Below are 26,230 nucleotides of genomic sequence, written 5' to 3' on the forward strand. Positions count from 1 at the left end.
ACACACAATGAAAAATCTGAATTGTGTGTGAAGTGCTCCCTGATAGCTTGCGTGGACTTTGGGGTAAATTTGGCCACTATGTGAATCCTATTCCGGAGGAGATGCGGGCTAAATGCCGGGTGTGAAAAACTTCCTGGCTAGCAGGCGTCTGTGTCCCGGAAGCATATGGGCAGTACTAAGGGACAGGGTCAGGATTGATGAAAGGGTTCGGGACAGTTAGCCACCAGACTTGTAGCCATGAATTTGTCTAAACTCCATGAATTTGTCTAAGCTTCTTTTAAAACAATTCAAGCTAGTGGCCATCATCCATGGCAGATAATTCCATAGATTAATTATGCACTGTGAAAAAATACTTCCTATTGTTGGTCCTAAGTTTCCTGGCCTTCACTTTCATGGGATGACCCCTGGTTCTAGTGTTGTGAGAGAGGGAGAAACATTTATCTCTGTCCACTCTCTCTACACTATGCAGAATTTTATAGACCTCTCTCATGTCTCCCCATAGTCGCCTCTCTTCCAATTTAAAAAGCCCCAGATGTTGTAGCTTTGCCTCATAAGGAAAGTACTCCAGGCCTCTAATCATCTTGGTTGCCTTCTTCTGCACTTTTCCCAATTCTGCAATGTCCTTCTTAAGATAGAGTGAGCAGAACTCCAAATGTGGCCACACTGTAGATTTGTATAAGGGCTCAGTTCCGGAGCATGTATATGGTCAGTATCCTCCACTGTGAAGACAGATGCAAAGAACTGGGAGGAGAGCTGGTCTAGGGAGGAGAGCTGGTCCTGGGGTAGCAAACATTAATTGCCCTCTTTGCTAAGCAGAGTCCACCCTAGCTTACCTTTGAATGGGAGACTACATGTGTGAGCACTGTAAGGTATTCCCCTTAAGAGATGGGGCCGCTCTGTGAAGAGCATCTGAACGCTTGCATACAGAAGGTTCCAAGTTCCCTCCCTGGCATCTCCAAGATAGGGCTGAGAGAGTGCTCCTGCCTGTAACCTTGGAGAAGCCGCAGCCAGTCTGTGTAGACAATATTGAGCTAGATGGACCAATGGTCTGACTTGGTCTATGGCAGCTTCCTATGTTCCACCCCTGATGCACGAAATGCTTTCTGTGCATCCCTGCCCCCAAGTGCACTTTACCCTGAATGTGCCCCCAATATATTTTTCTGTGCCACTACTTTATGCAAGAGTAGGAAATGCCTACAGAATGTGTTTGGCTTGAGTGGTCTCATTCATAAGGGATGTTAACAGTAGGGATGTGCACACAACAGATTCTGTGTTCTGTTTTGAGCTCAAAACGAAACACAGATGGCTGACATATTTCATCTATTATTTATTTGTTTGTTTATTATTTTACATATTTTTATACCGCCCAAAACTTACGTCTCTGGGTGGGTTACAACAAGATAAAAACAACATTAAAACATTAGTTAAAAACAAAAACAAGAAATTTAAAACACAACCATTTAAAAAAAATTAAAACAATATTCCAAAACAACATTAAAAACAATCAAAACAGTATCAGTTAAAAGCTTGGGTGAACAGGTGCATCTTTAAAGTCTTTTTTAAAATTGTCAGAGATGAGGAGGCTTTTATTTCACTAGGGAGCACATTCCAAAGCCTCGGGGCAGTAATGGAGAAGGCCCGTCCCTGAGTAGCCACCAGACGAGCCGGTGGCAACTGCAGATAGACCTCTCCTGATGATCTCAATGGGCGGTGGGATTCATAACGAAGAAGACGTTCTCTTAAATACCCAGGGCCCAAGCTGTTTAGGGCTTTATAGGTTACTAGTGTTTTTAAGCCCGTTATAATAACGGGCTCTAGGGGGTGTGTGCTAGTTTGCTCCTCTTCCCTTCTCCTTCCAGTTGCTACTTCCTTCCTCCCAGTTGCTAGGACGGAGTCCCGTCGCCCGAGACCCTCAACAACAGCCGCAGGAGCAGCAGCCAGATAGGCGGCTGCAAGTTGGTTTTGGGATGGAGGGGCTTTTCTTCGGCCGGGCTGCGCACCCGGCGGCAGCCGCTTCTCCTCGGCCATCCCACCCGCCCGGTGGCGGGGCCTCTCCTCGGCCGGCTGCGCGCCCGACGGCGGCTGCTTCTCCTCGGCCGGCCGCGCGCCCGATGGCGGCTGCTTCTCCTCGGCTGGCCAGCCCGCCCGGCGGCGGCCACTTCTCCTCGGCCCGCCCGCCCGCCCACCTGGCAGCAGCCGCTTCTCCTCGGCTGGCTCGCTTCTCCTCGGCCGGCTTCTCCTCGGCCTTGCCAACATGGCCGCCCGTGTCTGGGCGGCCGTATCTTTTTTGGCGGTTCTGAGCATGCGTTCCGCGCATGCTCAGAACCGCCGAAAAAGACACGGGCAGCACGGCCGCACACTCAGGGTCTTTATTATAGAGGATGACCAGCACCTTGTATTTTGTCCGGAAACATATCGGCAGCCAGTATAACTCCAATACAGGAGTAATATGGTCTCTCCTAGATGACCCAGAGACCAGCCTGGCTGCTGCATTCTGAACCAACTGTAGTTTCCAGACTACGTACAAGGGCAGCCCCACATAGAGCGCATTACAGTAATCCAGTCTGGAGGTTGCCAGCAGATGTACCACTGTTTTGAGGTCATCTATCTCAAGAAACAGACGCAGCTGGCATATCAACCGAAGCTGATAGAAGTCACCTCTGGCCACTGCCTCAGCCTGGGACACAGTGGCCGACCCTGGCTGTTTCAACAGAACAAACTTGAAGAGTTTTGAGTGTTTCAGCCATAGGGAACAACAATGGGGAATCTCAAAACATCTCATTATTCCCCATGGGAAGCTCCGAGGGACACCAAAGTGAGTTGGATGGTAGGGCATGATGGATGCTATCTACCACCCAACACACAAAGGGTGGGCGGGGGTGGGGAGGTGTGAACAAGCAATTTTAAACAAATTTTTAATCTTTCCCCCAAACCCCCTTGGGTTCCAAAATAATAGGATCCGTCAACTGTAGTTGGTAAATAATGTTTGCCTTGGTTCTTCTCCCGCAAAGCACAGCACGGAAAGAACTGTGGTTTTCTGGTGCCCTCTACTGCTTTGTAAGGAAACAGCAAAAGTAAGAATCAAATCATTATAGTGGCCAAAGATACTTCCTCAGTTAATCAGATACTAGATACATTTTCATTTTTTAAAAACCCCTCAATTTTTCAGAAATATTCTAAAACTGGGATATTTTTCTTACTGTTGTTTACAGATACTTCTTAAAGAATTGTCTTTCCTTCAGGTCCCTGAAGATCACCTTAAGCTTTTCTGAAGTTTAAGATAAGATCCAAATGGGGACAAGTTTGGAAAACCTGATTCTCTCCTTCAGCTCACCAGTGTCTGGTAAAGAATAGCTTTTCAGGGTTGGTTGGTAACTGAAATAACCAAAAAGGGAAGAATTAAGGGTATGCATTGTATGAAGTGTAAGAGCAGTGGTGTTCAAAGCATTCCATCCACCTCTCTGGCCAGTTCCAAATCAGCTTGCCTGCCAAGGGGCCCAGCACATCCGTCATGGTACCCTTGTAGAGGATTCTGGGTAGTAGTCTATGGTGCATACTCAGGCCTAGTTCTCACTCAAGAGGTACACTTCTGTCTGAGATGTACCACATCAGAGACTACAGATGAAGACACTTCTTACAGGTGAAACTCGAAAAATTAGAATATCGTGCAAAAGTTCATTAATTTCAGTAATGCAAATTAAAAGGTGAAACTGATATATGAGATAGACACATTACATGCAAAGCGAGATAAGTCAAGCCTTAATTTGTTATAATTGTGATGATCATGGAGTACAGCTCATGAGAACCCCAAATCCACAATCCCAGAAAATTAGAATATTGTGAAAAGGTTCAACAGTCTAGGCTCCAGGTGTCCCAATCCAATCAGCTAATCGATCCATAACACCTGCAAAGGGTTCCTGAGCCTTTAAATGGTCTCTCAGTCTGGTTCATTAGGAATCACAATCATGGGAAAGACTGCTGACTTGACAGTTGTGCAGAAAACCATCATTGACACCCTCCATAAGGAGGGAAAGCCTCAAGAGGTAATTGCAAAAGAAGTTGGATGTTCCCAAAGTGCTGTATCAAAGCACATTAATAGAAAGTTATGTGGAAGGGAAAAGTGTGGAAGAAAAAGGTGCACAAGCAGCAGGGATGACTGCAGCCTGGAGAGGATTGTCAGGAAAAGGCCATTCAAAAGTGTTGGGGACTTTCACAAGGAGTGGACTGAGGCTGGAGTTAGTGCATCAAGAGCCACCACACACAGACGGATCCTAGACATGGGCTTCAAATGTCGTATTCCTCTTGTCAAGCTGCTCCTGAACAACAAACAACGTCAGAAGCGTCTTACCTGGGCTCAAGAAAAAAAGAACTGTTCTGTTGCTCAGTGGTCCAAAGTCCTCTTTTCTGATGAGAGCAACTTTTGCGTCTCATTTGGAAACCAAGGACCCAGAGTCTGGAGGAAGAATGGAGAGGCACACAATGCAAGATGCTTGAAGTCCAGTGTGAAGTTTCCACAGTCTGTGTTGATTTGGGGAGCCATGTCATCTGCTGGTGTTGGTCCACTGTGCTTCATTAAGTCCAGGGTCAACGCAGCTGTCTATCAGGAGATTTTGGAGCACTTCATGCTTCCTTCTGCAGACGAGCTGTATGGGGATGCTGACTTCATTTTCCAGCAGGACTTGGCACCTGCCCACACTGCCCAAAGTACCAAAATCTGGTTCAATGACCATGGGATTACTGTGCTTGATTGGCCAGCAAACTCGCCTGACCTGAACCCCATAGAGAATCTATGGGGCATTGCCAAGAGAAGGATGAGAGACATGAGACCAAACAATGCAGAAGAGCTGAAGGCTGCTATTGAAGCATCCTGGTCTTCCATAACACCTCAGCAGTGCCACAGGCTGATAGCATCCATGCCACGCCGCATTGAGGCAGTAATTGCTGCAAAAGGGGCCCAAACCAAGTACTGAATACATATGCATGCTTATACTTTTCAGAGGTCCGATATTGTTCTATTTACAATCCTTGTTTTATTGGTTTCATGTAATATTCTAATTTTCTGGGATTGTGGATTTGGGGTTCTCATGAGCTGTATGCCATGATCATCACAATTATAACAAATTAAGGCTTGACTTATCTTGCTTTGCATGTAATGCGTCTATCTCATATAGCAGTTTCACCTTTTAATTTGCATTACTGAAATTAATGAACTTTTGCACGATATTCTAATTTTTCGAGTTTCACCTGTATATATTTTGAAGAGTTTATTTGTGGGTGTGTTTGTGCGACAGAAAGTCAGACTGCCCAATTACCTACAGATACAAAATTTTGCACACACAATCCTGCCACTGAAATTAGCTAAATGAACTATTTTTTATACCAAAATATGCTGGGGGTAAGGTTTGATTTTTGGGTGGGAGGGGTATTTTTTAGAATAAATTCTGAATATAAGACTTTAACTGTTATTGTTCTGAATAGATTATTATCACTCAGTAATCAGATCTATAATTCAAAAATGACTTCATGCCCCAAAGAAGCAGAAGATCTTTCTCAGATTCAAATTTACTGTTTCAAATTTGCCATATATGGTAATTATTATTCAATAAAATTAATAAGGTTTGGAGTTGACATCCTACAAATATCAAACTGTTATTTATTTCCCTTTTGCAAGCATGTTAATATAATAATGTGCAATTAATAATTGTTACAAATATTCAAAATTTATTATATATTTTGAAGAGTTTGTTGATTTGTTTGTGCAAAACAAAGTCACACTTCCCAAGCCACTCAAAGTAGCTGAACACACTACTTTCTGTACTGGAATACGCTGGGGGGAAGCTGTAAATAACATTATTTATGCATAATGACGTTGCCTGGTCAACAATAGGCCTCACCCACTAGTTCTAAATTAACCAAAGATATCTGCAACTAGATGCTAGGAAGAATTCTCAAGCCTAGCCTGGGTTTGAAGTGGTACACCCCCAACACAGATGGACCAAGACAAACTAGGCCTCAAATACTAGGGATGTGCATGGAACCACGGCTAGGTGGTTCGGAAGCGGCGGGGGTGGCATTTTAAGGGCGGGGGGAGGGTGCACTTACCCCTCCTGCTGCTTCCCCCCCCGCCAGTGTTATTTTTTTCATAAAAACCTTCAGGGTAGCAGCATACCTCCCTGCCGCCCCGTTGCCCTCTTTGGCCAGAAGTACCGGGCACATGGGCACCTGTTGTGCGTGCACACACACATGCATATCAGACAGGCATGCACGCGCACCCGGTACTTCTGGCCGAGGAGGGCAACGGGGTGGCAGAGACGCACGCTGCCGCCCCGAAGGTTTTTACGACAAAATATCACCGGCGGGGTAAAAGCGGCAGGAGGAGTAAGTGCATTCTCCCTCTACCCTTAAAGCACCAACCCCTGGGGCCTTCAAACTTTGAACCAGCCCCATGTTCGAACCTGTTCAGAGACCCGTAAAAGGGCCTCTGAACAGGTTCGTGCACATCCCTATCAAACACAGGCGGACTAAGAAAAACTAGGCCACAGTTCACATTCAGGGCCAACCAATGGGTGCACAATGCAGGGAAAGATCTGTAGTGATGGTCAAGCTATCTTTTAGGGAAGTTTGTCAGCCATTACCAAGCTTCTCATTGAGGCACCCCTGATAAGCATATGAGACACTCCAAGCAGCTTGAAAACCATTGAACTGGTGTGTTCCCAAACTGTTGTCATTGGTTCAGCTGACAGCTGGTTTGGCCCCTTATGTTACAGATTGACTTTTGGCGTTGGGAGGCCTTGTGTTTGAAACTCAGTTCAGGATTCACTGGACAATATTGGTGCAACGTTTCTCTCACCATAACAGGGAAATCCTACCTCAGAGGCTGGTAAAGTAACGGTGTTACCGCTTCCTGGGTTATAAGGATACACTATAGGCAGTGCTTAACTTCTCTAAGCAAATCACTAGCTTAGTAGGCAAGAAACCATTTTTGTTCCCCCCACCCACACCCTATTACTTGCCTTGAATCTACCTTTGACCCTCCTATCCATACTAGGGGCTGATGGCTTTTGATTACATTGGGATTAATTAGCTAATTAGCCAACAACTTGGCAGATGGGGTCATGCTACTTTCTGGTTATTATTGGCACCCAGATGGTCTTAGACAATGCAATTGAAGAGGCAGGTCAGCATACCAAATGCCAATCAAAGTAGGTGTGTAAAGGGCTATTCTGCAATGGGATGTACCTTTGGACCTGAACAAAATATTTTCATGTTTGCGGGCCATGAGATTAGGAACACCAAAGCTGGTATGATGGGAAACCATCAGTGTCACATTCAAACCTAAAGCAAAGCTTGTACAACATACCTTTGAAAGTCATCTCTGGGAATTAAGTGTTACTTAATTGAATAGTTAATTGGATTCTTTGACCGATTCATATTCCTGCTGGTCACAGCTTTGTATTAACATGTGGTAGAAGAGCTAATGAGTTTTGGGGAAGTGTGTTTTGAATCTTTTACAGGAAACCCAAGTAAAGATATTCCCTCCTTTCCTGGCAGGAAGCTTCATCTGTATCTGAAAATACAGCAGGTCCTACATTACATCTGTGACCCAGGGACATCACATGGGAGTAATTTGGAATGTGTGAGTTATTCTAAAGCATCTTAACTTGAGGTCTTATATTGCATTTATATCTATTTACCTCTTATTCTGTCAGTTATATGCCATCCTTCCTCAAAACGAGCACAGGGTGGCATACAGATTAGTCTACTTTACCCTTATACAAATTATGTGCAGTAAAACAGGCCAGTACCTGTATTTAACCTAATTGTAATGGGGTCATCTAAAATTTGATTTGAGTAAATAGTGGTAACCAAACCAGGATGTCTTACCCACACACTGCATCCAGAAGACTACAGCAGCTTAAAGCCAAGGCTACAAGAAATCCTAGCTCAGAAGTCAATACAGCTTCCTTTTAACCAAAGGCCCCTCCTACACAAAGCACCATGATCTCAAACTGGTGAACCCTGGAGTAGCTTGAAGGTTTACGGAGTGCCTCAAGGAAGCAAACCTATGAAAGACTGCTTGTGCATTACTACCAATCTTCCTATGCAATGCATAACTTCAGCTGTGTGTTCAGGTACACTTATTTTACATTATAATTTACACCCAACATGACTGATACTCCCCTTAGGGGATGGGACCAATCTGGGAGGAGCACCTGCATGTAGGTTCCAAGGTCCCTCCCTGGCATCTCCAAGACAGGGCTGAGAGACTCCTGCCTGCAACCTTAGAGAAGCCACTGCAGGTCTGGGTAGACAATACTGTGCTAGATGAACCAATGATCTGACTCAGTTTAAGGTAGCTTCCTATGTTCAGCCCCTCAAACTGAAGATACGTCTTAGAACATGCCCAAGAATCCTTTGCAAAGAGCATCCATCATAGGGGCCTCTTGTAACAAGGTTCTTTGAAAGTTGAAATAAAAATAATGAGTTGGAAAATAAAGGTCAAGCAAATACTTTACTTGGCCCAGACCAATATTTCATCCTAATCTTAGCTTCTCAAATGCCACATGCTGATGAAACGTCAGCCCAAAATATGCTGTTTTCAAATCCATGCAGATTTTATTAAGAGATTTCCTGGGTTTAATCCAACACAGCACCTTCTAACAGCCTAGTACTGTAGCCATGGCCAAAGCCAAAAAAAATACTGTTCTTCAGGCAAGCTCATGCCCATTAAAAAGAATGATTTTTTTTAGTATTTAAAAGCTGTAAAATTAATGTTGGCCTCTGCAGTATTAAGGCAATCAAACTAACTTTAAGGCTAGACTTTACAGAGGTGATCTATTATGTAAACAGCCACCATTTGCAGTAATGGCAGCAGCATGAAGCACACTCCCAGGGCAAATAAGAGCAATTATCTTTTGAAGAAATTGGTGTGGTTAAAAATGAATTGATCCTTACCCATGTATGGGCAGCCAAAACAGAAATCCTTAATTTCACAGTTGTGCCTCAAAGCAAATATGAATTCTACTGCAAAGGCATATGGGATTCATAACCAGTTATTTTGGATTACCCTTCTGGGTAGTAAAAAAGCTCCATTTAGGTTATAAACAAATGTTTTGTTATACCAGTCAGTTAGTACGCATACTAGTTCAGTAAATACACAAGTTAGAATCTGATTTACATTAAGGATTAAATCCATCCTGAGTATTATGCAAGCATTAAGGTTGCAAGACCCTTTGTAGACAAGGGGCGTTGCCAATTCTAAGTTCAGTCTCCTTGGGCTATAAAAATGCACCAGATGCAGGTGGCTTGTTGAGAGATTTATTAGACACCCTTTGAGCACTATGTACACAGAAAGGCAGATGTTATTTCTTGGTTTCTTCCTCCTTGGAAAGGGTCTTAATGATCTCTTCCTTCTTAGCTTGCAGTCGTTCTTCACGGCGCTTCCGGGCCTCCTTGGTCTTGGACCGGCGGGCTTCAGCCTGGTCACTGGAAAATGAAGAAAAGCTCGTGAAAAGGCATAGCAATAATAGAGCTGCTTCATTACCTTCAGTACGTTCGCATAGATTACCTCAAAGTGAGTATGTAGATGTTAGGTGCTCAAACTGTGATTCAGGCACATCCCTTTTGGGAGCAGAGCAGGGGAGCTTTAAGAGGAGAGCAGGTTCTGCTCTCCGCCACCCCATCCAGCTTCCTGCTGGGTCAAGCACTGCCCCTGCAGGAAGCTGCATGGGGCAGCGAAGAGCAGGAAAGGAACTGCTCCCCTCTCTTAAAGCTCCCCCACACCACTTCCAAAAGGTGCTCGAACCACACTTTGAACCCCTGTTAGAACCTAATTTTTACTTTCTGCAATGAAGTAACCTGGATGCAACCAAGTGACACTACCTGGCAGTTTAGTGGCAGAGGCAAATGCTGAACTCTTGAGTACTAAGATCAGACAACAGTCTGATATGATCACTCTTGACCGAAGATTCATGGTAGGTAACAAATAAGAAAACAGAGCTAAACTTTCAAATGGCTCACTACTTGAATTCCTCTTTATTTCAGTGGGGTGTGTGCTATGTGCTTTAAGTGAGCTGGCCTACCACAGCATACTACAGGCATGACTGCCTTAATGGTTTGCTATAACAGACCATCAGATTCTTTTGAACCATGCTTCCCAAGGCAAATTCTATGCCCAAGAACATCTTTTTCCAGATATGCAGGTTGATAAGCCAAAAAGCAAGGAGGACTGAAGTTTTGCAGTCGCTGCTATTTAAATTATTAACTGGGTTCTTTTATAATTTTAATGTTTTTGCAATTCGCTGTATTTTTCTGTGTTCTCTTCTTTTAGGACCAAATAAACACATTGATAACGAAGTTATACAGCATTCTTCATTGCTTTCTATTTGTCTGTGACACCTTGTTATGAGGACTACTCCTCTTAAGCACTTAGTAGTACATTGCTACGTGCTATTTTTACATAGATCAGAAGCAAAGAAGATTGGAATCTCAGGGGCAATCATCTACTCTAGCCTAGACTGAGCAAATAACTCTCACTAGTTGCAAGATGAGGAGATACTTACGCTAGAAGCTTCTTGCGAGCCTTATCTGCCTTCAGTTTATGAATGTGCTCCATCAGGATCCGCTTGTTCTTGAACACGTTACCTTTGACCTTCAAGTACAAGCTGTGGTACCTGGAAAAGAAGGAAGACACAGGAAGCAATGAGTGATGAAGAAACTAGAAGGGCCTTTCCAATATTGAAAGACAAAACTAATCTACAATACTGCCTCTTCTGGTGTCCCTGCCAAAGCGTTAACCTCAGTAGCAGGGAAGTAGCAAATATTTAACTCTCCCAAACATGCTGCAGCTGACAAAGTGGGCAAGGATGTTTGTTTCCCAGACTTACATATGCCTATCAATCTTCTTGGACTCCCTGTATCTGCGGAGCAGGCGCCTCAAAATCCTCATCCTTCTCATCCAAGTAACTTTCTCAGGCATACGGGCATTGGCTGTACCCTTTCTCTTACCTGGAGAGCAAAAGAGAAAAATGTTAAGCTGGCTGGGCCGGGTGCAGAACACCTGCGCCTCTAGTTCGCTGCCATTGTCACAGTCTTCTTCCCTGCCCGCCTCCATCGTTTCCCCTGCCCTCGCGCCTCCACATCCCCGCTGTGCTTCCCCCGCCCTCTGACAGCTATTCCCCCCGCCCACCCCTGCCGCTGTTTTCTTCCCAGCAGGTTGCCCACCGCCGCCATTTTGTTTCCCCACTGGTCGGCTGGCTGCCACCACCATTTTCTTCCCTCCCGCCCATCCCCGTCACTATCCAGCAGCTGCTTGCGAACTCTCGCGAGAGCTGCCATACATGGGATTAGCTATGGTTATGCCTAAGAGAAATATATATAAAGAAGATGGAATGAATCAGTTTTCTGTGTAATACAGACAAGCTTCTATTGCAAAAGCCTCAGAAGTACAGAATGAAAGTTACTTTATATTAGATGCCCTGCAAAAGGCCTATCCAAATTAAATTCCCTCTAGCATCTATGCATTCAAAAGTAAGGAAAGCCAGTGCTTACCGATGCCCATGTGTCTGCCCTTACGGCGGGCCAAGGTGTTTTTTCGGCATCGAGCTCGTGAGTGAACAGTTACTGGTTTGCGGATGATCAGACCATCTTTAATCAGTTTTCTGATCTGCTGACCTAGAGGGCAGGAAAACACTCATCAGTAACAAATAATATTGCCACGAAGAAGAAAATCACAGGTTTGGTTTTCATATAAGTGTATGAAACCACATTGATGCTCTAGTCTGCTATCTCAACTTCCAAAACCAAGTTAGAATCCACAACAGGATTATTTTCAAGTTGTCTGCCTCGTGCACAGACAATTTCTGTGTACTAAGTAGTGGCCCTTTAGGCAGGCCTTTTTATATTATACTAGGCATTTAGCCCGTTAAATTAACGGGTGCTAGGAGGGGGCGGGGGGAGCGGGAGGGGGGGCTCCGCGGGGGTCCCTGGAGGTCGGCCCGGCCCGGTCCCCGCCCGGCAGCGCACCCGCCTCTCCGGCACACTCACAACTCGCTGAATCCGTTGCTCCCCTGGAGCCCCACCAACTGGGGCTGGGACAAAGGCGGTGGCTGCTGTTGCTGCTGCTGAGATGACGCTGGCTGCTGTTGGAGCGCAGCGGTGCCCGGCTCTCTGACGCGGCCCACCTGCTGGCCCATCCCCGCTCTCCTCCCCCACTTCTCCCTCTCATGCCGCCTGCGCTGCGCCCGGCTAAACCCGGCTGCCCTGCCTCCTTCGCCGCCATGCTCCAGCCAGGCCCTCACGGATTCGTTCCCTCAGTCTCCGCTGCCGCCATCTTAACCACAGAGCTCAGGGGCTCTGTTGCGGCGTACACGCGCGCCACGCATGCGCAGAACACCCGGCCTCTAGAGACACGGACGCAGATACCCAGACATGGACGCAGGTACCCTAGTCTTTTATTATATAGGATTCACTGAATAAAGGTAGTCAGGAACGATAAGAGTCTGCATGTGTAGAATGAGTAAATATTAGAATGCATTGCATCAACTCCACTTAGTTGCTTAAGCCCAATGCTACCAGAATCTGGAGAAAATGAATATGATTTAATAATTTCCCACTAACTATTTGGATGGATATTTGCTATGTTTTCAAGCAAAATCCGATCTCAAAAAGCCAGTTTGTTGGGTATTTGCCACAAATGGTACTGTTAACATGAGGGTGCTACAACTTCTATACTTTCTACAAACAGCATACACCCTCCAGAAGTTTAGCTACATAACAGCACTACAGCATATGCCTCAGGAACTTACGAGAGTTAGCATTTGCAATCTCATTTGTTTCATTGGGATCCAACCAGACTTTTTTCTTGCCACAGCGCAGGACGCTGGAGGCCAGCCTCTTCTGGAGCCTTAACATACTGAGGACACAGACCAACACATACAGATTAGATATCACAGAAGAATCAGGAACATTCAGAGATTTAGACAATGTGGAGATTTCAGCTGGGAAGTTATTCCAGAAGATCCCAGAACTATTTTTTTCATTTGATAATTGGCAAAGTTTTACATGACAAAGCTATACAGAAATCTGAACGAACAGCCTAGGTTGTGGTGGTGGTGTTTTTTTTTTTTAGAACTTTCCACTTGGATAGCTTTTGGTGACAGATAGGTGGTGGCACTTAGGAGACACACTGCTTAAATTCATGGCCAAGGAAGAATTTGTGTGGGCTTTAGAAAGCCATTCTTCTCAGCGCTGTGTGCAATATGGGGATACTAAGCCCACCTTCTTCAACAGTTGTAAGGATTGCTGAAACAGTGTACATGGAACATGCTGAACTCTCCTAAGCATGACTGTTTCCCTTAAGTGGGGCTTCACCTCACACTACATTTGCATTCCTGATTGTTCCCAGAGAATTCTTGTGATGAATTCTTGTGAAGCATGTCACATTTCAGTTTGCAATCCAAACCCCTTCAGAATCAAAAAGATATTGTTACAATGGAGGCCTAGTTCGCACTGAGGTGGCAATCCTAACTCTGGGCTGTGTTATTTCTGAACCCTAAGAACCCAGCAGGTCAAATACTTCCCTGTGCTAGATTCCCCTGCTCACACAAAATCAGCATGCCACATAAGAGTTCTAGTCCCAGCCTTTTCCCTGACATGCTAAATTTTCTATGTGCAGTTAGTACTTTTGCATGGTAGAGCACTCAATCAACTGAGCTCGCTCACCAGCAGTCTGAAGTGGCACAGCCAAGAAATCAGTGTACCTCCGAAAACTGCCATTTGTGTGTGTTGCATGGATACTGTAGGCAAATAACTTGAGATGATCTGGGCACCCACTGAGCATTTTGCCCAGATGAGAGCTACATGTTTTTATTTACTCAAATGGCAGACAATAATTTGTGGGACACGGGCAAATCCACAGAAGAGCAGCTCTTAAACCATGAACTCTGCTGCAACAGGACTATTACACAGATAAAACTGCTTTATCGCCTTTTTCTGCCGAGAAAGCAGTATTCTGAGTATTTGGAATGAACATTATAAAAATATATTATTATTAGGATAAACCAAACTTGGAGGCCATTCCTTTTAAGTGCTTCCTCCGCGTCACCCGCTTTAGAAGCTCCCTCAGTTGCTCCCCTTGTTTAGAACCCCCTCCAGCTTTCCTTCCCGTCCAATGTTCCAGTAAAGAACATTCCTCCCGCAGCTTCTTCGTTCCTCCATTAAAAAGAAGATAAACCCACCAAAGGAGCAGCTTAGGCTCCTCCCCTTTCGAACCCCCAACCACTTTCTCCTCCTCCTCCTCCTCCACCGACCCCCTTCAGGCGCCACTAGGCCCGAGCCTCGCCTCTTGGCTCGCGCGCGCGCCTCCCTCACCAACAGCCTCTCGCCAACTACCTTTATTTCAATCTCTACCCCGTCTGCCCCACTCCTTACAATCGCGGCCTCAATTCCACCCACCCCACATCGGGAAAGCTCCCCCTCCCCGCCAAGTGCTGCTTCTTACCTCATGGCGGCAGCGCCGATGGCACTGAAAGGAAAGAAAGGAAACGGGAAGGGGCTGCCCCCCTATTCTACGCATACGTGGGTTGTACCATTCGTTTCTCAGCGCCATCGTTCTTTCTGCCTCGTGGTTCCGCCTTCACTTGTTCACTTTCTCTTTCCATTGGAACTAAAAACGCCTTCATTAATTAACTTATGGAAAGAAAAGCAGAAGGAAACTATTATTAAACCTCCTACCCCCCCACGGGGGTGAGAATGGTATGTTCCAAGGATCTACTGCGCTTGCGCACATTTCGAGGGTGACGTTAACGAGGGGAAGGTTTGCCGTCGGGATTTGCGCTTGTGCGAAAAGCGAGAAGTGTTGCTCTGGGCCTGCGCGAGAGGGCGGGGCTTATGCCCATACGTTTTCTGTGTAAGAAGCCTGCAACTGCGCGATATTCGTGACCAATGAGGGACTTGTCTGGACATGTTTTTAACGAGTACGCGTGCGCAATATGAGGCTCAGTGCAGTTTGGTTTTTTTGTTCGGTGAAATGTTGAATTTTCTCACTGGAGTAGTTATTGTTGACTGGCAACGAGAGAGAAAGAGGGTTAGTTGTGGATGAGGCTGTGGCGTGATTGCCTGTGATAGGTCGAGTAATTGTCCTAGCAGAGCAGCAAGATCTGATATGGCTCCAAGCTTCTCTCTCATATATGTGTATAAGTATACACACACAAACAAACACTTAATTGCCACTTTACTGTTGTATTTCCTCACACAAACTTTTTAAAAAATCAATCTGTTGATGATGGCATAAGCCACAACTCTCAGCTAAAATTTGGTTTCCTCTATCTCTCTTGTCAATCATCTTTTTGTACACTATATGAAAGAGAGACCTACTTGAAAGGGGAAAGGCTATCTTTAATGTTACATTTGGATAGAAATAGAGATAAAATCACAACCGGATCCTTAACACATTAAGCCAAGTTCAATGATCCACAAGCCACAATCTGGTAATACTTGTATTAGAACAAGCAATAACAGTTGTGAGCACCAAGTTTCTGAGACATTTAGTGGACCAATGGTCAGATTCAGTATAAGGCCCTTCAATAGGCTGGATGTTAAGAAAAGTAATGCCACCCAACTTTCTTTCCCCTCTGCCTCCTGTTCCTGTGCTTAACCTCCAGAATTCTTCATTAGGGCTGTAGGTCACTCAAAAGCATGCTGCTCATATTGTGATAGTCCTGATACTGAAACAAGGAATGACTTTTCTTTGGAATTGAGGCAGATACCAAGGGGCAGGCCCAGGGGCGTAACTACCATTAGGCAAGGGGAGGCGGCTGCCTGGGGGCCCCCACGCCTCGAGGGCCCCCCCAAAGGCAAGTCAAATGTGAAGTGAGTGTGTGTATATCAGCGAGGGAACCATTTTAAAATTTTGTCTCTGGGCCCACTCCAGCCTCGTTACGCCCCTGGGCAGGCCATACCACTAGCAACATGCAAATATCCTGCCTCAGGATGAAAGGTGAAATGTCTGATTGCTCTTCTGAGCATTGGCTCTTTCAAGCTGATTTTTAATGAAATGGTTTTTGCCATAGCTTAGGTAGCTGCATCCAGTAATTCCAGGTGCTCCATTTCAATTCTATTCTTCCTGGTAAAGATTGGTTTTGAGTTCAGTTATACAGTTCCAGTGATACCCTACGCTAAGATCTTGAACATATAGAGCTGCAGAGTCAGTCTCTTGGTTCAACTGGCTAGGTATTATCTTCATTGACCAGCAACAGCTCTCCAGAATTTCAGACAGGGATCTTTCCCAACCCTACATGGAGATGCCAGGGATTGAACCTGGGACCTTCTGCATGCAAAGCATCTCTTCTTTCACTGAACTATGGCCCCATTCTGCTCCTCCCCCAAATATACAGATAAAGAGAGTTGCCTTGTGCTGAGAGAGACTGCTTATTGCTGTCTGTTTTCTTATCACCTGCTCCTTGACCCTTTCACTGCAGATGCCAGAGACTGAACCTGGAGCCTTCTATGCAAAGTGTGAGGTCATTCACACAATCCAGAACTGTGTTTGGGAGCTGTATGTACTCCCAATTTTCGGTTGTGTGGAAGCAAGGTAGGAGGAAAACCTGGGTAGAAGTGGTTATGTGGAAGCAAGGTAGAAGGAAAACCTGGGTAGCTTTCCCTCCTACTTTGCTTATACACAATCATTTCTACCCAGGTTTTCCTCTCACCTTGCTTCCACACAACCGAAAATTGGGAGCACACACAGCTTCCAAACTCAGGTAGTTTTTGATTGTGTGAATGGCCTCTATGTTTTCTACCACTGAGCTATGATCCTTCCCTTCAGAGTCAGCACCAAATCGTTGGTGGGGAGAGGCTGGGATCAAAGCCCTGTGCTGTGTCCCCATCAATGGCGCATGGGCATGACATGACTGGGCAGCAGTGGCCTGGGACACTTTACAGCAGCCATACTGGCTGTTGCCATCTTTTTAAAACACTAATGCAATGCATCTGCCCTACTGCTGCTTCAGTCATGCAGCAATGAAATGAGTACACTGCATTGTTGTGTGTGAGAGAGAAATGTCAGCAGCCACTAATTCAGATTACTGCTGTCAGGCTCTCAACTGAGTTGGACACTGGGCAGGCTGCACTGTGGGTCTTCTGATTATCCTGGGCGCCTGGCTAGTGCACAACTTGGCCAACTCCTAACGTTGGACCTGAGGAGAGCTGGTCTTGTTGTTCTGAGCATGAATGGTCCCCTTAGCTAAGCAGAGTCCACTTTGCATTTGGATGCATTTGGATGGGTGACTTCATGTGAGCATTGTACGGATATTCCCTTTAGGGGGTGGGGCCATAGCTCAGTGGAAGAGCATCTGAGGTTCCAAGTTCCCTCCCTGGCATCGCCAAGATAGGGCTGAGAGAGACTCCTGCCTGCAACCTTGGAGAGCCACTGCCAGTCAGTGTAGACCAGGGCTGCACACCTTTGGCCCTCCATCATCCCTGACTATTGGCCACTGTGGCTGTGGATTAGGGGAGCTGTAGTCCTGAAACAGATGGAGGGCCAAAGTTGTGCACCCCTGGTGTAGACAATATTGAGTTAGATGGACCAATGGTCTGATTCAGTATAAGGCAGCTACCTATGTTCTTCCTATGAGATATGACCCCCACTTTGCAGTAATGATAACAGTGTATGATTCTAGAAATCACATGTGGGCTGTGTTCTTGCATAGTAGAGAAAATATGTTTCCCGTGCCAGTCAGGTGAATTAACACAGTAGGACTCATACTAGCTATCCTTTGCTCACCTGCTGTGTCCTTTCTTCTACCCTGAAGCTCCTCCTCTCAATTTCTTTTGCTGTTTTCTCTTCCTTTTCTCCCCCTTACAACCTCTTCTTTTGTTGCTTGGTCCTTTAGGAGACCTGGATTGCTAGTGGAGAAATGAAATCCTGGAAGCAGTTGCAACAAAACAGGCCGGGCTTCTTCTGTGTTAAAACCTGCTGCAGACCATTACAGAGCAGGAGCTGGCACACACATACATGCACGCACTCATATTCATCAGGGATGAGCTAACCTCCCCTGAGAGCCATTGAAGCCTCAGATAAAACCAGCAGATAAACATTTATTAGAGGAAGTGATCCTCCTCCTGTGCCAGCGAGAGGGCCAGTGTCAAGGATTCCAAACGCTAAAAACAGGCCATCGAACTACTCAATAAATTCTAATGTAGGCTTCCTACGTGGTTTGCTGGCAGCAGGATTAAAGGCTTTGCACAGCCATCTAATGGCGCAGTGAGGAAGTAACTTGCCTTGGGAGTAAGAGGTTGCTGGTTCAAATCCCTGCTGGTATGTTTCCTAGACTATGGGAAACTCCTATATCGGGCAGCAGCGATATAGGAAGAGGTTGAAAGGCATCATCAGAGACTCCTGCCTGCAACCTTGGAGAAGCCGCTGCCATTCTGTGTAGACAATACTGTACTAGATGGACCAATAATCTGACTTGGTATAAGGCAGCTTCCTATGTTCCTAAAATATGTAGGATATTGACCTTCTACCTCTCCCATCCCCTCTCCCCATAGGCGAAACTAGGGGGGGCAGCCAGGGCACATGCCCTAGGTGCCACTGGGGGGTGCCAGTGCCATGATGCTCCCTACCCCCTCCCCAATTCACATTTTTTTTAAAAAAATTTAACCTGTAGCCCCTTTGGGGGGCTTCCTAAAGGCTGGGGGTGGGTGGGCTGCAGGGGTTCCCCCTCCCCCGCCGGCCTCTTACATCATCGCTGCAGCCCATCCCAGTCTGATTTCAGGCCTGTTCAGGCCTACAAAGATCAGTGCGGTGGCCATTTCAGAGGTTGCCACACATGCTCAAAAGGCCTCTCCGAGGCCTGGCAAGGCCTAGAACCTTGCAGGGACCATTTGAGCATGTGCGGTGGCCATTTTTTAAATTTTAATTGCTCAAATGGCCTCTGCGAGGCCCTAGTCTAGTTTTTTCCCTGATCTAGGGAGTTGGAAGAATGCAAACTTGAACTTGGCAGTGGGCCCGAGCATTTAAAAAACAGATATAAATGGCACAAAAGTAAGTGGACAAAACATCCCTTAAAAAGACAATGTTGGTTTAATACCTTATAAGCTGGCAAAACTGAAGGGTGGCGGGGAGAGGCAAGGAATAAAATGGAAATATTCACTTGCATGCTGTTTAATTCTCTATACAGAGCTCTATCTTTATCTGCATATTTGTCAAGCAATCTGATTATAAGGTTCGAAACTTCCAATTTCAAACTTGGAAAGTGCCTGCCTTTAACTTGTGTGGTGCTTAAAAAAAACAAACAAACAAAACTGCTGTAAGAATTCACACCCAGAAATGTTGCATTTGCAATGTATTGCCATCCCTGTGTTGTGCAGTCTTACCATACTGATAAATGGTTTGTCTTTTGAAATAAGTGGTTAACATGCTGCAAATTATTCCCTTCAATTTCGCTGAGTTGTACTCCGGTTTTTATTGCCTATGCATCGTAAGTAGATTTGTTCAAGTTTCCCTGCATTCTAAAAAAGTAATTAATCTACTTAAACCAATTGAAGCCCTAACAATACTTGGAGAATGAGGGTGATTCTCACAATCGCAAGGATTCAGCTAAAAGAATTAATAATTCTTTACAATATTGTTGTAAAGTTAAGAATTTTTTTTATTACCTCATCAGTTTATTCCAGACATTCATTGAAAAGACAAGTTTTCTAAAAGATGTGTGTCAGATGTTGGGAAGGGGTGTGTGTGCAATTTCAGTGCTTGCCCTAGGTGCCATTTTCCCTAGTTACGCCTCTGCCCCTCTCCCAGTCATCTTGGGAGCAAGGCATGTGGGAAAGAGGCAGAGCCATACTATGGAGCAGTGCTTTCAATCAGTGAGATAAGTACTACCAGTGGCTTCATTGCCATGCCAGATCCTGCCAGAAATAGAGATACCAGTGGCAAGGTGTGGCTGTGCAGCAGCCTAGCCCTTTAAAGGAGAGAAGGAAAGCTGAGAGCAGAGGAAAGACCAGGAGGCAGCAGCAATTGGAGAAGCCTTTTCCTTGCTGCAGGGACAACTGTGGGGTAAGCCATTCCACATCAGCACACAACAGCCATCTCTAGTGGCAGTGGTGCTCACAAAAGTGGTGCCTGTAAAGGTGGTATTTGGAAAAGCAGTACTGGAGGTGGGGGTAGTGGGGCCCTGTTCTGGAGGACAAGCAGCGGGTGGCTTTTGGCAGAAGAAAGAGGGAACTGGTGTGAGGAAGAAGCTGTGATGGTTGAACAGCTGATGGGGTGGGAAGAGGAGAAAGCTGCAAAGTGGGAAGCTCTGTCCTGAGGTTTTCACTGATTTGAAGGTCGTGATATTATATCTATTAGGTTTAGTAGTATTGGCCATCCCAAGAAAGAATATAAATGTGAGACAGGAGCAAAATCAATAAATGTGTGCAGAGATAGATGAGTACAAGAGAAATTGTTACCAGACTGCACCTCTCCATATAGAGATTCAAGTGGAACGAGGATCATAAAAGGATTGCGCAGCACCCATTGTGATGCCTGTCCTGCCCTGCTAGTGACAGTCCTAAAAATATCCACTGTACTATATGTGTGCTGGAGGCATTTCCCACCACATATGCAGAAATGCACTTTTGCTCCAGTAAATCCAGAAAATGTCCACCACCACCCAGTTCCATACAAGCCATAGTACAAAAGGCAAGGAAAGGTTGTGCCGTCGAGTCAGTGTCAACTCCTGGCGACCACAGAGCCATGTGATTTTCTTGGTAGAATACAGGAGGGGTTTAATAATAATAATAATAATAATAATTCGATTTCTATACCGCCCTTCCAAAAATGGCTCAGGGCGGTTTACAAAGAGAAATAACAAACAAATAAGATGGCTCCCTGTCCCCAAAGGGCTCACATTCTAAAAAGAAACATAATACACACACCAGCAACAGTCACTGGAAGTACTGTGCTGGGGGTGGATGGGGCCAGTTACTCTCCCCCTGCTAAATAAAGAGAATCACCATGGTAAAAGGTGCCTCTTTGCCCAGTTAGCAGGGGATGTGCCCAGTTAGCAGGGGTTTACCATTGCCATCTCTGCACAGTATAATAATAATAATTATAATATAATATATAAAAAATAATATATATAATAATAACACAATATAAGTGGAAAATCAGACATCACCAAGACCTGGCAATGGTTTAAGAATGGCAACTTGAAGAAAGAAACAGAGGGTTTAATACTGGCTGCACAAAAACAGGCACTAAGAACAAATGCAATAAGAGCAAAAGTCGAAAAATCCACAACAAACAGCAAGTGCCGCCTTTGTAAAGAAGCAGATGAAACAGTGGACCACCTGATCAGCTGTAGTAAGAAGATCGCACAGACTGACTACAAACAAAGGCATGACAAGGTAGCAGGGATGATACACTGGAACATCTGCAAAAAAATACAAGCTACCTGTAGCCAAGAATTGGTGGGACCATAAAATTGAAAAAGTTGAAGAAAATGAAGATGTAAAAATATTATGGGACTTCTGACTACAAACAGACAAACATCTGCCACACAATACACCAGATATCACTGTAGTCGAGAAGAAAGAAAAACAAGTCAAAATAATCGACATAGCAATACCAGGGGATAGCAGAATAGAAGAAAAAGAAATAGAAAAAATCACCAAATACAAAGATCTACAAATTGAAATTGAAAGGCTGTGGCAGAAGAAGACCAAAATAATCCCAGTGGTCATTGGTGCCCTGGGTGCAGTTCCAAAAGACCTTGAAGAGCACCTCAACACCATAGGGGCCACAGAAATCACCATCAGCCAATTACAAAAAGCAGCTTTACTGGGAACAGCCTATATTCTGCGATGATATCTATAACCATTGACTATAAAATTCTGGCATCCCAGGTCCTTGGGAAGGACTCGATGTCTGGATAAAACAAACCAGTCAATAACACCTGTCTGACTGTGTAAACAAGAAATAATAAATAATTTGATTTCTATACCACCCTTCCAAAAATGGCTCAGAGTGGTTTACACAGAAAATAACAAACAAATAAGATGGAATAAATAATTTGATTTCTATACCGCCCTTCCAAAAATGGCTCAGAGCGGTTTACACAGAAAATAACAAACGGATGGAACCCTATACCCAAAGGGCTCACATTCTAAAAAGAAACATCAGATAGACACCAGCAACAGTCACTGGAGGTACTGTGCTGGGGGTGGATAGGGCCAGTTACTCTCCCCCTGCTAAATAAAGAGAATCACCACGGTAAAAGGTGCCTCTTTGCCCAGTTAGCAGGGGTAACTGAGATGATGCCTTTCAGCACCTTCCTATATCTCTGCTGCCCAATATAGGTGTTTCCCATACTATGGGAAACACACCAGCAGGGATTCAAACCAACAGCCTCCTGCTCTCTAGGCAGGTTACTTCTCCGCTGCGCCATTAGGTGGCTGAGCAGGGGTGTAAACTTCGTGGGGGTGGTAGGGCTCAAGATGGGGAAATACCGGAGGGGGCAGTGCCTCTGCCGGGCTTCCAGGTGGGGGCAGTAGTGGTGGCGCTCTGAATTTCCTGGGGCAGGCAATCCCCCGCCCCGCCCCGCCCCGCCCCCGCTGCCTGGTAGCATAAGCAAGTACATTTATTAATAAATGATCATTTATTCATAAGTGATCATACTCATTTATTCATAAATGAGCTAGAAGTTGGGGTAAGCAGCAAGGTGGCGAAATCTGCAGATGATACCAAACTATTTAGAGTAGTGAAATCCAAAACAGATTGTGAGGAGCTCCAGAAGGATCTCTCCAAACTGCCTGAGTGGGTGACAAAATGGCAAATGCGGTTCAGTGTTCATAAGTGTAAAGTGATGCATGTTGGGATGAAAAACCCCAACTTCAAGTATACACTGATGGGATCTGAGCTGTCGGTGACTGACCAGGAGAGGGGTCTTGGGGTTGTGGTGGACAGCTCATTGAAAGTGTTGAGTCAATGTGCGGCAGCTGTGAAAAAGGCCAGTTCCATGCTAGGGATCATTAGGAAATGGGTTGAAAATAAAACTGCTAATATAATAATGCCCTTATACAAAACTATGGTGCGACCACACCTGGAATACTGCATACGATTCTGGTCACCACATCTAAAAAAGGATGTTGTAGGACTGGAAAAGGTGCAGAAGAGGGCAACTAAGATGGTCAGGGGCCTAGAGCACCTTTCTTATGTAGCAAGCCGACAACACCTGGGGCTATTTAGTTTAGAAAAAAGACAACTGTGGGGAGACATGATAGAGCTCTATAAAATCATACATGGTGTGGAGAAAGTGGATAGAGAGAACGTCTTCTCCCTCTGACATAACACTAGAGCCAGGGGTCGTCCCATGAAATTGATTGCCAGGAGATTTAGGACCAACAAACGGAAGTACTTTTTCACTCAACGCATAATCAACTTGTGGAATTTTCTGCCACAAGATGTAGTGACAGCTAACAACCTGGATGGCTCTAAGAGGGGTTTGGATAACTTCATGGTCTATCAAGGGCTACCAGTCGGAGAGCTATTGGCCACCTCCAGCCACAGAGGCAGGATGCCTCTGAATACCAGTTGCAGGGGAGTAACAGCAGGAGAGGAGGCATGCCCCCAACTCCTGCCTATAGGCTCCCAGTGGCATCTGGTTGGCCACTGTGTGAAACAGGATGCTGGACAAGATGGGCCTTGGGCCTGATCCAGCAGGGCTGTTCTTCCGTTAAGCTCTCATGCTCAAGTTCATCAGTCAGTTGAACAATACAGTCAGTCCTGTGTTGTCTTTGTAGCAGTTCAGCAAGTTCTTAGGAGGCAGGGCTGCCTCTCGGGGGGGCCCCCTTCACTCTATGATGCTTAGAAGTAGTATAACAAGGAGAAAAGCTGGTGGTGCTCTATGCATGCAGGTGCTCTGTCCAGAGCGGCCCCATTCCCTAAGGGGAATATCTGACAGTGCTGACATGTAGTCTCCCATTCAAATGCAAACCAGGGCAGACCCTGCTTAGCGAAGGGGAGAATTCATGCTTGCTACCACAAGACTTCTCCTCCCATGTGCCCCATCTCCCCCCCACTCACAATTGAGAAGTCTACGCCCCTGGTACAGAAGAACATCCCTACTCCATTGTACAGATGCTTCGAGGTGGCGGGGGGGAGGGGGAGGGGGGAATCACAATTTTACCACTCTGCAAATTACCCAGACTGAGAGTACCACAGAGTGGATTAAAGAGTAACTCGTTTCTGTTTGGAGACTGTGAGTATGCCTGCCTTCATGGATCCTTTACCATGACCCAGTTCTGTATAGATCTTAGGAGAAAGAAAACAGAAAGAACTGACTGGAAGAAAAATGATATGTATTCACCCCCAGACTGCTAATAGAAATAGCGGGCGTGGGGTGTGTGTGTGTTTGAAAGTGGATGGAGAAGGTAGAAAAAGGACAGTGAGCCATGGCTAGAGGAGCTGGACAGATTTCCTCCTTTTCCTTCCGTTCTGCCTTTCAGTCCAGGGCGGCGGCAGCAGCAGCAGCAGGTGGATCCAGATAGGATCTCGGTGCGGAGAGGCTGGCTTGATGAAAGGCAGTGACCAGAGTCTCCCTCTCCCCCCCCGCCTCCCTCTCCCCTCCCTGCCATCTGCTCGGGCCCCACTTTGGCTCAGACCACACCCACCCCGTCTTTCTCCCCCGGGGAGCTGAAGGCAGCAGCCAGCCCTTGCCAGTTGCCAGGAGGCAGCCTGCGTGCTCTGCCCTATGATTGGGACGCTGGGCTCATCCATCACGGCCGTGGTGGCGCGAGCGTAGGGTGCTTGCTGGCTCACTGACTGTGTGTCTACCGGGAGGAGGAGGAGGAGGCAGGAGGGGCCATGCCGAGGCGATGGGCTTAGGGAGGAGGAGGCTGGCTGCTGTCTTGGCAGGCAAAAGGCGCGCCCAACCATCTTTGGCTTCCATCATGAGTCTGGTGTGAGCACAGCCCAGGGCACAGGCATCTCCATGGTTCAGGACGGCGGTATGTCACGCACACCTTACAGCTCCAGTCAAGACATCCAGATGGAGGTCTTTGACAATCCTGGTCTCCAGGTGAGTAAGAAGAGGATGTGACCAGCCTGACCGGCCTCCCCCATCCACAACTAGCTGGGTGGTCTCCTTCCAGTCCACTGGGTGGAGGATTCCTATGGCTGGGTGTGGGGAACTTTAGGGACGGAAATCTTGTCCTCAGGAAAGGAGGGGCGGAGAGAAAAATAGACGGTGTGTGATGATACCTGTTATTGTCGGCAGCAGAGGCAGTCAGCATCCTTTCAAGGCATTCCTTTCCTGAATCATTTCTTCCGCTTTTCTTGGCATGCAATTGAGCGGAGGAGGATGTTGAGGCACAGAGGGGTTATATCTTCCGTTTCCTTGGATCCTGCCCTTGATCTTGAACAGCCAGCTACCACAGTTGGGCACCTGGGAATGAGAGGGGAGGGGGAGATGTGGGAGTGATAGGGCTAGAAAGAAAGAGAGGCATATTTTGCCTTTAAGGAGCTTCCCTAACTACATTGCTGCATGAGGAATGTAGCTTGCAGAGCCCTCCTCCTCCTCCCTCCTCAGGATCAGATAAGCTGGTTTGCTTGTGTCTTCCATTTAATGATTTGCTCTCAGATACCAGGAGTGCCCACTTAGTAAAAGAATAAATGCAAGCCATTTCCTTTCCCCCTCGCACTGTTGCTGCTGTGTTTTTTCATGGAAGCAAATGGGATTAAACCAGTGCACACCCATCTATCTAGCCTTGCAAACAGATTGCAGTGCCAGGCTCAAGGGACTTTTGGTGATGTTCAGTGCCAGTAGGGAAAATAAGGAGAATGTGTTGGGTAGATTGGACACCATGATTCTGGATCTCTGTTCTTGGCTCAGGAAAGGGACTAGTGGCTAGAGCATCTTCGGACGGGAGGAAAGTAGGCCACTTCAATTCTGTTCTTTGCTATTAGCTTGCAAGATCATCTCCTGTGACTCGGTTTCCTTTCATCCAGAATACAGAGTGATGGTTCAAGGAGTTTTGGTTGCTGCCCCAGTTCATGTAGGGGAGGCACTTGTGAAAATGTTGTCAGGGGAGATCCATCTCTTGAAGAAATGAGTCTCAATACAGGAGATTGCCCATAACTGCCCTTCATCAGTCCTTCCCCAAAGCTGGATCCGTCCACTATATTTCTTTCTGTTAAACTAACAAACCAAAAGGTGCATACCTGTCGTCCATCGATATGTTTTAAATT

At 46.0% G+C, this 26,230-nt stretch overlaps 2 protein-coding genes and 1 long non-coding RNA gene across 6 annotated transcripts in view; 2 read left to right on the forward strand and 1 right to left on the reverse strand.

Annotated features, from left to right (window-relative positions):
• LOC128330418 (uncharacterized) overlaps positions 1–9,180 on the forward strand; it is a 19,696-nt gene extending 10,516 nt beyond the window's left edge. Inside the window, exons 2-3 of the long non-coding RNA XR_008310077.1 lie at positions 3,213–3,343; positions 7,552–9,180. This is a non-coding gene — a long non-coding RNA (uncharacterized LOC128330418). The remainder of the gene's footprint in view (positions 1–3,212; positions 3,344–7,551) is intronic.
• A 124-nt stretch (positions 9,181–9,304) lies between these two features.
• On the reverse strand, positions 9,305–14,649 carry RPL19 (ribosomal protein L19). Its single transcript, XM_053263288.1, has 6 exons — positions 14,501–14,649; positions 12,807–12,913; positions 11,551–11,673; positions 10,887–11,007; positions 10,563–10,673; positions 9,305–9,486 (listed from the first exon to the last, which is right to left on the reverse strand). The coding sequence occupies exons 1-6, from the start codon at positions 14,503–14,505 to the stop codon at positions 9,363–9,365; spliced, it is 591 nt and encodes a 196-aa protein (XP_053119263.1). The 5' UTR covers positions 14,506–14,649; the 3' UTR covers positions 9,305–9,362.
• A 4,086-nt stretch (positions 14,650–18,735) lies between these two features.
• CACNB1 (calcium voltage-gated channel auxiliary subunit beta 1) overlaps positions 18,736–26,230 on the forward strand; it is an 80,226-nt gene continuing 72,731 nt past the window's right edge. For 3 of the 4 annotated variants that reach the window (XM_053263254.1, XM_053263258.1, XM_053263259.1), the window contains exon 1: positions 24,686–25,061. In XM_053263254.1, the coding sequence (XP_053119229.1) occupies positions 24,975–25,061 (87 nt within the window). In that variant the 5' untranslated portion in view covers positions 24,686–24,974. Of the gene's footprint in view, positions 19,046–24,685; positions 25,062–26,230 lie in introns of those variants that run through there. The other variant, XM_053263261.1, reaches the window with a different exon arrangement.

The sequence above is a fragment of the Hemicordylus capensis genome, chromosome 6, assembly GCF_027244095.1.
Source record: "Hemicordylus capensis ecotype Gifberg chromosome 6, rHemCap1.1.pri, whole genome shotgun sequence".
NCBI classification, from domain to species: domain Eukaryota; kingdom Metazoa; phylum Chordata; class Lepidosauria; order Squamata; family Cordylidae; genus Hemicordylus; species Hemicordylus capensis.

Excerpts from the sequence above, each read along its gene's own strand:
- RPL19 (XM_053263288.1), bottom strand. Across the intron at positions 11,008-11,550 it reads GGGCAGACACATGGGCATCG|GTAAGAGAAAGGGTACAGCC; the intron begins GTAAGCACTGGC and ends TTTGCTCTCCAG. Across the intron at positions 9,487-10,562 it reads GCTCGCAAGAAGCTTCTAGC|TGACCAGGCTGAAGCCCGCC; the intron begins GTAAGTATCTCC and ends TTCATTTTCCAG.